This window comes from Vombatus ursinus, unplaced genomic scaffold (assembly GCF_900497805.2).
Source record: "Vombatus ursinus unplaced genomic scaffold, bare-nosed wombat genome assembly UNPS02005659.1, whole genome shotgun sequence".
Classification (NCBI taxonomy): Eukaryota; Metazoa; Chordata; class Mammalia; order Diprotodontia; family Vombatidae; genus Vombatus; species Vombatus ursinus.
In genome coordinates, this window is record NW_020945437.1 from 24,118,504 (window position 1) to 24,131,549 (window position 13,046).

Genomic DNA, 13,046 nt, shown 5'->3' on the forward strand with positions numbered 1-13,046 from the left:
TGTTGCTTGGTCAAAGGATATGAATGGTTTTATAGCCCTTTGAGCATAGTTCCAAATTGCCCTACAGAATGGTTGAATCATAATACTGTCACTTCCATTGGTGACTTTAAAGAGAACAATTTCAATTGAATGATGTGATTAGAAGTCAGATTGCAAAGTGTTTAAAAGAGAGTGAAAGGAAAGGAAATGGAGGCTCTAATTGTAGATGGCTTTCTCAAGCAGTTTAACCTTGGAAGGGAGGAGGGATTAAGAATGATGCATAATGGAGCTCCATGGAGCTCTTTGGAGTCAGTGACAAGTCTGACTTTTTCAAAACACAGGCATAGTGGCATCTTCCTTGCGCTGAATAACAATGTGAAGATGCCCATCATGGATTTAAGGATTTGGAAGGGCCCTCTGGATGAAGTGAATGATGCAGTGAAAACTGCAGTAGGTTTAGGATACCTCCATACTGGGCAGGGCAGTTGACTATTTCCAGAGGTGACCCATTTCTGTTTCAGACAGTCCTCATTGTTAGAAATTTCTTTATTATGTTGTAAAAGACATTTGTGAATTAGTTGGTGAATTTGTTGAGGTGACTTAGGGTCTTTTCCAATTCTGAGATCCTGTGATTCTTTGATTTCTTTATAAGTTCTGTCTTTTCTTATATTAGGTTTTCCTAAAACGGGACCTTCCTTGCTTTTGTGCAAGAGAAAAGTACTGTTATAGGGTTGAAGTTGTTTTGTTTGGTTTTTTTATTATGTTGCAGTGTGACTATTTGTTAAATGTTCAAAGATAATCATTAAAGTTTGCTGTCATTAACTATCATGTTGTTCTCTATTCCCAAAGGATTAAATTCAGTAGAGGAGATAAAACATGTATACAAATAACTATGATACTAGAGAGAATATGACATGTGTACAGGGAAAATCCAGACAAAATGTTGTGACATATTTGAGGGGGAAAGAGAAAGCTTCTTGTTTCCTAACGTGAGGTGGAAGATATCCAGCAGGATGTCATGGAAGAAGTGTAGTGCCTAAGCAGGGTCGTGAAAGAAAGGAGAAGACAATAGAATAGCAAGTGATCTTTGCTGAACTACTGAGCAAGTGAAAAGTAGTATAAGATATGAGTGGAAGATAATTTGAAATTGTATTGTGGAAGGTCTTATAGGTCAGGATCAGAAATTTACAGTTTATCAGAAGTTTATTCGGGACAGCTAGGTGGCACAGTGAATAGAGCTCTGGCCTGGGAGTCAGGAGGACCTGAGTTCAAATCCAGCCTCAGACACTTAACACTTACTAGCTGTGTGACCCTGGGCAAGTTACTTAACCCCGATCACCTCACCATAAAGCAAAAAAAAAAAACAAAACAAAAAAACACACACACACACACAAAGTGTATTGAGTAGGCAATGGGTTGAAAATAACATAAGAGCAGTGCAACACTACTTGGGCATCAGATAAGGAATGGGCTCAGGAGTGGAACGACTAGCAGTAGGAAGACCAGAATTTGAGTCTGGTGGATACCATTAGAGGAAATACGAACAATGCTCCAGGAAGCTGGTGCGTAGCATCATAGATTTAGAGCCGGGAGGAATGGTAGAATTAATCTTGTCCAACCTCATTGTACAACTATTAACTGGAGGTCTGGAGAGGGTAAAGGATCTATTCAAAGGTAGTAGTCCAGCCAGGAGTCAAACCAAGGCTCTCTGACTCCAAATTCAGTACTCTCTCCCTTGTACCAGCAGCTTTCTGGTTTATGTACACATGACATGAGTATTTTTTCTTCTACAGGTTATCCAAAGAACTTCTACTGGACTCCCAACAAACCCTGGTCTTCAAAGTTTGGCATAAAGCAGGTATCAGCTCTCCTCTTGTCTTGAAGCTATCCCTTAAGGGAAACTAGTTGAATGTCTGTGAAATCATCTCATCAACAGTCTGAAAGTCATTTTCTTTTTTTTAACCAGGAGAAGCTTTCTTAGACAGTATGATATTCAGAAGAAAAGGAACATATTAAAAGTGAATTATAAGGAAGGGGAAGTTGTTTAGTGTCCTCCAATAGAATAAAAGAATCTCATAGTTGGAAAGATCTTAAAAGGCATCTAATATGAACCAAAATACAATTCTACTTGGAATTGTACAACCACAGACTCAGAATGTCAGAGCCAAAAAGGACTTTAGACTATAATCAGTCAGTCTATCAATAAACATTTATTAAGCACCTGCTATGTGCCAGGAATAGTGCTAACTGCTAGGGATACAAAAAGAGGCAAAAGAGAGTCCCCGCCCTCAAGGAGCTCACAATCTAGTAAGGGAGACAACCTGCAAACAAACATGTACAAGCAAATTTTGTACAGGATAAATGAGGAATAATTAATAGACTGAAGGCACTAGAATTAAGAGGGGTTGGGAAAGGCTTCCTGTAAAAGGTGGCATTTTAGTTGGGACCTGAAGGACGCTAGTAGACAGAGATGATGAGGGAGACCATAACAGGCATGGGGGACAATCATAGACAATGCCTGGAGCCAAGAGATAAGAGTGCCTTGTTTGCAGAGCAGCATGGAGGCCAATGTCACTGAATTAAAGAGTATCTGTCTGAGAGTAAGGTGTAAGAAGACTGGAAAGGTAGGAGGGGGGTAGGTTATGAAGGGCTTTGAACATCAAATGGAAGATTTTGTATTTGATCCTGGAATCACTGGAGTTTATTGAGTAAGGGGTATGACATAGTCACTCCCGCACTTTATGAAAATCACTTTAGCAGCAGAATGGAGAATGGTTTGGAGTGAGGAAAGACTTAAAGCAAGCAGACTCGCCAGCAGGCTATTACCATGGTCCAAGCACGAGGTAAAGAGGGCCTGAACCAGGGTGGTGGCAGTATCAGAGAAGAGAAGGAGGTATATTCTAGAAATATTTCAAAGGTTGAAATTAACAGGCCTTAGCAACAGATTGGTTATGGGAGGTGAAAGACGCTGAGGAGTCGAGCCTGGGGACTGGGAAGATGATGGTGCCTTCTTCAGTAATAGGGAAGTTCAGAACTAGGGCAGAATTTAGGGGGAAAGAAAATGAGTTTAGTTTTGGATATGTCGAGTTAAGATGTCTACTGGACATCCAGTTCAGGCTGTCTGAAAGGCAGTTGGAGATAGAAGAGTGGAAGTTAGCAGAGAGCCTGGGGCAAGATAGGTAGTTTTGAGAATCTTCAGTATAGAAATGGTAATTAAATCCATGGTTGTTTATGAGATCTCCAAGTGAAGTAGTATAAAGGGAAAAGAGAAGAGGGCCAGTACAAAACTCTGTGGGACACCAAGGTTAGAGAACATGCTAGATGAGGATTCAGCAGAGGAGACTGAATAGGTAGGAAGAAAACCAGGGAAGAGTGGTATCTGAAAAACCTAGAGTGAAGAGATTTTCAAGGAGAAGAGGGTGATCACCAGTATCAGAGGCTTCAGAGAGTTTGAGAATAATGACATTTGAGAAAAGGCCATTGGATCTGGCAATTAAAAAAATCATTGGTGACTTTGAAGAGAGCAGTTTTGGTGAAATGATGAGATTAGAAGCTGAATTGCAAGAGATTAAGAAGAGAGTGAGAGAAGAGACAGTGGAGGCACCTGTTGTAGATGGCCTTGACAAGTTTAGCCACAACGGGCAGAAGAGAGATAGGATGGAAGCAGGATTGGAAGTGAAGTGAAGTAAAGATTTTTTGAGGATGGGGCACACATGGGTGTGTCAGTAGGCAATAGGGAAGGAACTAGGAGACAAAAAAACATTGAAAATAAATGATAGCTCATCAGCTGGGTAATGGCTGAACAAATCATAGCATATGATTGTGATGGAGTACTATTGTGCCCTAAGAAATGACAAGGGGGAGTGGTTTCAGAAAAACATGCCAAGACCTATATGAACTGACATAAAGTGAAGAAAGAAGGACTGGGAGATCATTGTATATAGTAATTGTAATATTGTAATGATGATTAAGTGTGAAAGATTTGGCTACCCTGATCAATACAGTGATCCAAGAGAAATCCAAAAGACTCATGATGAAAAAATGCTATCCACCTCCAGAGAGCTGATGAACTTGAGTGCAAATTGAAATATAATTTTCTTGCTTTATTTTTTTCTCTTTTTTTGCAATATATGGCTAATATGGAAATGTTTTGCATGATTTCCCATGTATAATTGACATTATATTGCTTGCCTTCGTGGTAGGTGGGAAAGGGGTGAGAGGGAAGGAAAGAATTTGGAATTCAGAATTTAAAAAGAAAAAAAAATGTTAAAAGTAATAATAAGTCCAAAAAAAAAAAACGATAGGGTGGGTATGCTAAAGGGGGCAATCTGTTGGAGGACACATGATGGAATGGGACATTTTGGAATAGAATTTCAGCATATAAGATATTGAAATTGGAAGGGCCCTTAGATAGAATGTTAAACATGGAAGAGATCTAGATCTCTCATTATCCATCATCCATTCCTTCTTCCTAAAAACATATCCAGATTTTTCTCAATCTCCTCACAACCAAAATCCAACAGTCATCTACCCCTGTTGACTCTATTTCTTCACCTCCCACTCACTTCTCAGATCCTTGTGATCTGGTTTCCTATACCACCACTCTTCAGAACTGCATTCTCCAAGGTTACCAATGGTCTCTTGTTTTTGTTTTTTAATAATTATATTTTAATATTCATTTTTAAAAATTTTAAAATTCTTCCCTCCTTCCTTGAGGAGACAAGCAACATTATATCAGTTATACATGTGAAGTCATGAAAAACATTTTAATATTAGTCATTTTGGAAGGAAAAACAATAAAAAGCAGGAACATAAAGTTAAAAGTATGCTTCAATGAAGTACTCATACTTCATCAGTTCTCTCTCTAAACATAGAAAACTGGTATTCTGTCTATTTCCTGGATGTCACTACTAAGTCACACTAAAGTTTTATGGAAGTGGAAGAATAAAGTAGTCTTTAACGAAATCAAAGATAGGGGCAGCTAGGTAGCGCAGTGGATGGAGCACTGGCCCTGGATTCAGGAGGACCTGAGTTCAAATCTGGCCTCAGACGCTTGACACTTACTAGCTGTGTGACCCTGGGCAAGTCACTTAACCCCATTGCCTAGACCAAAGAAAGAAAAAAGAAATCAAAGATGACTTGAAGTAAAGCTATTGATTGTTCATCTTTGAGCCATGTCAGTATAAACAAAATGACAATTCAACCAAAATAAATTTATGGATTTAGTGCTGTACTAATCTAACTACTTTGCAAAGCTATATAAAACAGTAACAATTCATTTGGAGGAATAAAAGGTCTGGAATTTCAAGGTAAATAATGAAAAATGTAAAAATAGAGGGAATAGCCTTTCTAGACCTTTAAGTTATATTATAAAGCAGTAACCATTGAAACTACTTAGTATTGATTAAAAGAAAAGTAGACGAGTGAAACAAACTAGACAAGCAAGAAACAAAAATAAATGAATGCAATAAACCAATGTTCAATAAATCAAAGACCACAAACTATTTGGAAGAATATTTGTTATTTGAAAAGATCTAATGAGAACATTGGAAAGCAGGCTGGCAAAATACCAATTTAAATGTGAATTGGTCCAGTTATTCTGAAAAGCAATTTAGAATTATGCTTTTAAAACTAAAATGCTTATTTATACCCTTTGATCCATTGATGGGCATATGATCTAAAAAACATAAAGAAAGGTGTCATAAATACCAAAATATTCAAATAGCATTACTTTTTCATGGTGTCACAGAACGGACTAGAAACAAATTGGTTGTCCATTCATTGCGGAATTGTGGTACACAAGTGTAATATTAGTTTATAGTAAGAAATGACAACTGTGAATTCAGGGAAACATGGGAAGAATTTTCTTAATTGATACATAAGATCATAGATTTAGAGTGGGAAGAAGCTCAGTAGTCTTTATGTCACAAATGAGGAAACTGTGGCCCAGAGAAACTAAGTGATTAGGCTAGGATCACTTGGAGAGCAAGGAGCAGATCTGGGATTGAACCCGCTCCTCTGACTCCAGATCTAGTGGTCTTTCCCACTGGATCATGCTGCCTTCTTTTGTTGAATTAGAAAATGCCCATGAGCATCATTACCTTTTGGATGTTCTATCAGCATCTCTACACTCCAAATTTTCAGTTGTTTAATGTTGTGCACAATTCTCTGTTTTTAGGACCTCAAGAACCAACACACTTCCCGAGAACATCCCCCAAAGCCATGCCCCTATTAAATCTATTCATCCTCACCCAAACCTGTAATCCATCACCTCATTTCTGGCCTCAAGGTCTTGTTCTCCCTTCACATTTAAACCATTCCCTGTCCTTCACCCCTGAATCCCCAACCTTCTTATCCTACTGCCATTCATGCCCTGCCAGTCCTCAACTTTGTATCACTCCGACCTTCTCTGCCTTTCTTTTTCCTCTGGAAAAGGAACTATCATCCCCTCATTCTGGACAGTATGCCTATGTTAATGTAGCTTAAAATCAGTCACCTTTTTTACTATCCTTCCCTGACTGGGCTCCCTTCTGAACTTCCTTCAGCATTTTTAAAAAATGTCTCAATAGCCCTTTCTTGTTTTGGCATCAGTATTGCTTCCTCCCTCCCCCAATCCCCTTTACTGCTGCCGCTACAACTGCTTGAATATAGGGACCTCTTAGGCACCTTCCAAGCCATCTCCCTTTGTCAACACCCATAGCTATTGCTTCTCGACAGTAGGAGATTCCTCCATAGATTTCTCTGCTTTCCCTGCTATTAAAGAGCACAGAATTTAACATTTACCAAATAACCACAGTGTACAAGGCACTATATGTTGATGTAGTACAGATAAAGCTAGACCTACTAGGTGTGTTCTCTTTGGTAGGCACTATTATGCAGTGGGATAGGTAATAATAAGAATAACGTCCACTTGTATAATACTTCATGGTTTACAAAGCACTTCTCACAATAACTCTTTGAGATAGATATTATGAATATTGTTCCCATTTTAGAGGTATAGAACCTAAGTCTCAGAGAAAGTGACATGCAGAGTGTCATACAGTCTGGTCAGTGGACTTCTGAGCGTCAAGCTTGATCTTTCTGACTCATAGGCCAGTGATCTTTAAAAGACCAAAGAATTGAAGCTAGAAAGAAGAATCAGGATTTCCCCTTTGCTGTGATCACAGAATTTTCAAAGAATCTCAATGACCATCTAGTCCAACGCTTTCACAAAAAGGCATCCCTACTGTAATATGCCCAAGAGGTGCTAGGCTTTGCTTGAAGACCTCTAGTGAAGGAGAACTCACTACCTCTGTGGCAGACCATTCTTTTTATGGATGGCTCTAATTGTTAACATGTTTTCCTTCATTCAGCCTAAATTGGCATTTTCTAGATGCTGCTACTAATTCTGCCGTCTAACTTAGCAGAAGAAATCTAATCCCTGCTTCATGGGACAGTCTTTAAAATATTTGAGGATAGCTATCCTTCCCATCCTTCTTTTCTCCAGGTTAAAAATTCCTATTTCCTTCAACCAATCCTTATATGATGTAGATTTAAACCTCTTCATTGTCTTGGTTTCCCTCCTTTGGAGACATTGATAAAACAATCAATGAACTTCTGAAGTGTGACATTCAGAACTGAACATAGTGGTCTAGTGAGTACAGCAGAATCATCCCCTTTCCTAATGGTAGAAGCTTATACCTCTCAATGCAGCCCTATATGTTTTGGGCTACCATCCAACTTTTGACTTACTGAAATGCCTGCAGTCAGATAGTAAAGAACAAAGGATAATAACTAGGAAAGACAACATAGGTGAGTGGAAAGAACGTTGGATTTGGATTCAGAGGACCAGGGATCAAATCTAGTCTCTGCTACTTACTAATCTTTTTAACTTTAGGTAAATCACTTAACCATTCTGGGCTTCAGTTTCCTCATCTAAAAAAAAAATAGAAGTTAGATGATCTTTGAGGCCCTTTCCAGCTCTAAATCTATGCTCTGTAAGGGTACCTTAGTATATAAAATATTAGAGCTGGTAGAGACTATCAGAGCTAGAAGGCATCTTCAAGACTATCTAAGCCAGAGGTTCTTAAAATATATTTCAGTGTCAAGTTAATAGAATTTATTAGATAGTCCCTGCCCTCAAGGAACTTAGATTGTAATGAAAGAAGACAAGAGCTGCAGAGTCCAAGGGGTGTTCTAGGGGGAGAAGGAGGGGAATAACTTCCAGAGTGAGAAGGGAGCTAAAGCATGGTGGCGGAGTCTGGAGTAAGAACTAGATCCAGGAGAGGATTGGTTTTAATTCTATGAATTTTATTTTTTGCATTTAAAAACACACTGATAAGGGATCCATGATGTAATAAAGGTTAAATACCCTTGATTTGCTCCAGCCTCAGTTTACAAAAAAGAAACTAAGAATTAGGAATGGAAGTGATTAACTTAATACAGCTATGGCAAAGCAGAAACACAATCACATCTTTTAAGACTTCAGTTCCAGTGTTCTTTCTACTATGTGATGTTTCTTCACAACCACACTTGTGAGGAAGGTAGGACCAGGATGATAATCCTAATCTTTTAGAATAAGAAACTTAAGGTACTGATTGTTTAATGACAGAACAGGAACAAATTTCCTGCTAACATAGAACAAAGAAAGTCAGAACTAGGAACGACCTTAGATCATAAAATATTAGAGCTGGAAGAGACCTTAGAGAATGTTAAGAAGTTGAATAGCCCTTAGAGTTTAAACACCTCAGGCCTCTTGTGCAGAATAAGAGCAAGTCCACACACCTTCTGTAGCTTCTGCCTTTGGCAGTAATTTTTCAGAGATGACTAGAGTTTTGCTTGCAGAATAACTTTCTGAAACTGCCTCTAAGAAGTTGACTGAGAAGTCATTTGGGCTCAGGAAGGGTCTTCCAGAGGAACTGAGACACCCAGAGATATTGTGCATTCTGGTTTCCTCTTCACAAAGCCAATAAAACTCAGGCTTTTGCCTCTTTTTTCCTGCTTAATAGAAAGAGGGCTTGATAACAGAAAAAGAATTCTTTGCTTGCCTGTCTCTCATTTTAAGTCTGTCTTCCATCCTTTGAAGTCTCTCAACCTACTTACTTGAAACATCTGGTCTTATTAACCGTAGTTCACCTATCCATATTACCTCTCTCCTCTCTGTTTCTGCCATAGATGTGGAACGAGTGATCGGCTTTGCTTCTGTGGACCTCTCACCTCTTCTCTCTGGATTCCAGTTTGTTTGTGGCTGGTACAACATTGCAGACTTCAGTGGACAATGCCAGGGGCAGATTAAAGTTGCTATCTCTCCCCTGGAAAGCATCATTCATCTCAAAGAAGAAAGGCTAACTAGGCAAGGGGCCAAGGTACCTGGCTTATCAGTATGTAACCTGTTTCCTCACACAAACTGGTTGTGGTACTTACTGATTGTGACTCCTGCCATGTGTCCTTTAGTGAGGGGGAAATGCATATCAGTTTCTAGGAATGAATCTTCCTAAGCTATCAATCAATAAATCAAGAATTAATTAAGTGGCTAATATGATATCATTCCCCACCCCAAAAAAATTGTTCCTTCCCTCAAGGAGATTCTATTTATAGAATCTCCAAATCTCAAATATGAAAGATGAAAGAATATGGGAGGTTAGAGCTGGAAGATGCCTTAGAGATCAATTTTTCTGATTTTCCTGAGAATAAACTGTGGCCCAGAGAGATTAAGTGATTACCCAAGGTCACATAGCTTTATACCCAGTCCTACTGGGTGCTCTGGGGGTGAGGAGTTGGGAAAACATCATAGAGAGCTATATTACTTAATATCAAGTTGAGGAGATGACTATCTCACACGTGAAAAAAAATGATGATTCTATTTGGATTTTTAAGAGGAGTTTTATCTTATTTCTCATTCTTTTAGCAGATTCCAAAGTATAGTCCATTTTCCTTCTCTACCTCTGCATTTCCCAGTTGCATGGGAAGATATACCCTGGGTCAACCAGCCCATGGCTGTTCAAAAGATATTAATGTGTCTTCTCCTAAGAGGTGAGTGAAATGTGTTGTTAACAAAGCGTAGGAGAATTTGCAGTCACTCTTTGTTATTCCTTTGTGAAAAGAAAAATGTAAAGACAGATTAACTGACCTGTTATATAATCCATTCAACCCTGTGGTTTTAGGGAGGAGGGGCCTTGAAAATTTGCAAACTTTGTGAACTATAGAATTCCACATTTCAGGGCCAAAGACTGCCCTCTTTCCCATCTGTTCCTGTTTAGCTCCACATCTAAAAACAGTCAGCAGCTGTGTTTTAAATACCTCTCATGACCTTTCCCCTCCAAAAACCGAGGCATTAAGCCAGTTTGTGAAAATGAATGCATCTATCCACTCAACGTTAGACACTTAGTCAGGACTAAGGCATGTTTTACCCAGTAAAAGAGTAGGAAGCCACATTCATTTCATTGTATCAGCAGCTCAAGAATAGACCCATCTACATTTCTTTCTAGCCGTTTTCCACTTACCTCAGGATAGGCATAATTTTTCATAAAAAGAGAATGTCAACCAGAAAGAATCTTAGAATGTAGAATCTCAAAGCTCCAATAGGTTTCTCATCTCCTTGCCCAGTGCTCTTTACACCTGACATCTGCCTGTTACCACAAGAGTCTTTCCAGAGCCCTTCTACTTTATATCACAAAGGAAAGAGCAGTTCCCCCACCTCACCTTTCTGAGCCTCAGTTTCCTCACCTTGACATGGAAACTAATATTTGTGGTCTCTTCATCACTGGATAGTTAGAAAAACTAAATCTTCAGATATGATTTAGTGTGAGAAATGATTATTTCTCTCTTGTATTAATAAGTAATTATTCAGTCAGAACAAAGCTTTTTCTACTTTTCAAATTCCTCATCTAGAAATCAACCAGAGTAAGAAATCTCTCTCAAAGATTTACTCAGGCAAGATCTAATCAGACAGTAAAAGGAATTCTAAATTTAGGCTAATGGATGCGTTCCTGCTCATTGTGTTATTTCAAACAAGTCTGGAAAAGTGTTGATTTGTCAAACAGGTGATGTGGAAATTGATAAATCTCTTTGACCAAGATTTGAGTGATCCAAGTCATGTGCCCCAAGGCCCCCATTGTAATATAGCCCAGCCTCTCATTGTAATATTCATTTTCTCATAAATTGTTAAACAGTCAGACTTGACTGCCATCCTCAGGAATACCTACTCTTCTAAGAGTGTATAAACTGTGAGCCCACCACTGTGAGGGGTCTTTGGTCTAAGAGAGACGGCCAAATGACCATCCTTTTATTAATAAACATGCTCTCCTTATTAATAAAATTATTAAATTACCCAGAAACTATGTCTCTCAAACTTTTTAAATGCCACATTTAGTTTGTTATTGCTTAGTAGTTTTCATTTTGGTTAAAGTTCTTTGCTTTAAAAAATAAAAATCCAGAAAGTCTCTTTGCCTCCTGAAAGCCAAACCAACTTTTTTTTCTATGAGATGCCATAAGCATCACATCTTTGTCCACCTTGCGCTGTATGGGGATTAGTGTATTGTGATGGTAATGGTGATAGATGATGATGATGATGATGATGATGATGATGATGATGATGATGAAGAAGAAGAAGAGCATCAGTTGAAAGCACCATTGATTGGCCTCAGTCTCCCAAGGGACCAAGAACTTCATCTCCTGTCTTCCACTGAATGAGGTGTGCGGAGTACTAAAATAAACATTACAGACATTACAGAGCTTACATTTCCTGGGAGAATGCAACACATACACAAATAAATAAATACAAGATAATTTGAGGAAAACACTAACAACTGGGAGAGGGGAGAAATCTTCATGTAGTAGGTGGCACCAGAGCTGAGCCTCAAAGGAAGATGGGAAGTAGAAATTAAGAGGAATGAGGAAGACTTGTGAAATGGCGGAGAGCTTGGAACTATGATACCAGTTTTAAAGCAGCTAAGATGTCAAGTTAGCTACAACTTGGAAAGCAGAGTATGTAAAAGGACAGTAATATGAAACAGATCTGAAGAGTTAGGTGGGAGCTAGATTGCAAAGGGCTTTAGAAATGCTTGGCTCCATATTTTGTATTCCATCCTATAAAACGGAGATACCAAGAGTGAGCAGGAGAGTGTTATGGTCAGACATTTATTTTAGGAATATTAACTTTGCAACTATGGGGAGAATATATTGAAAAAAGGGAAGAACCTAAAAGTACTGAGACCAGTTAGAAGGCTATTGCAGTAATCCAAATGAGGTGATACTAGCCTAAACTAGTAATAGTTTAGTGGCTGTGTATGTAATTAGAATAGGAATAGTGGCTGTGTTTGTAATTGGAGGGGAAAGGACAGATAAAAGAGGTTTTGTGGGGGTAAAACTGGAAAGTTTGACAACTGGTTATTTTATACATGTTGAGTTTGAAATGTTTATAGGACTTACAGGTAGAGATATCCAGCAGGCAACTGGAAATGCAGGATCATAGTTAAGGAAAGAAATTAGGGTTGGATCTATAAATTTGGGAATCATCTTCACAGATATTAAACCTATTGAAGCTGATATGGTCAGTCAATCAGTAAACATTTATTAAGCACCTACTATGTGCTGAGATACAAAGAGGCAAGAGACAGACCCTGTTCACAAGGAGCTTCCAATCTAATTGGGGACACAACAAGCAAACAAATATATACAAACAAGCTATATGTTGAGAGGAATGAGAAATAATTAAGAGAGCACTAAAATTAAAAGGAGTTGAGAAAAGCTCCCTGTGGAAGACAGAATTTTATTTGGGATTTAAAGGAAGCCAGGAGGTGGAGATGAGGAGGGAGAGCATTCCAGGCAGGGGGGACAGCCAGAGAAAATGTCTAGAGCTGAGGGATACAATGTCTTGCTTGAAGAACAGCCAGGAGGACAAAAGAGAAGAAGTAGAAAGAAGAGAGAGCCCAGGTCAGAACCTTACAGGGGCTACACATGCTAAATAGGCAAGAGAGGGATGATGCTTCAACAAAGGAAAACTACAAAGTGGCTACTTGAGTAGGAGAACAGAAAGAACAGTGTGGGAGAAGCCATCTAGAAAAGTGTATGGAGGAGGATGGGATGGT

General features: G+C 38.8%; 1 protein-coding gene across 7 annotated transcripts in view; it reads left to right on the forward strand.

Moving 5' to 3' along the window:
• C2CD3 (C2 calcium dependent domain containing 3) overlaps positions 1-13,046 on the forward strand; it is a 150,372-nt gene that overhangs the window by 113,493 nt on the left and 23,833 nt on the right. For 6 of the 7 annotated variants that reach the window (XR_003567867.1, XM_027848178.1, XM_027848182.1 and 3 more), the window contains 3 exons: positions 1,773-1,837; positions 9,133-9,323; positions 9,866-9,990. Coding sequence is in view for 6 of the 7 variants with exons in the window: in XM_027848178.1 (XP_027703979.1) it covers positions 1,773-1,837; positions 9,133-9,323; positions 9,866-9,990 (381 nt within the window). In the remaining variant the exon portion in view is untranslated. The remainder of the gene's footprint in view (positions 1-1,772; positions 1,838-9,132; positions 9,324-9,865; positions 9,991-13,046) is intronic. The other variant, XM_027848179.1, reaches the window with a different exon arrangement.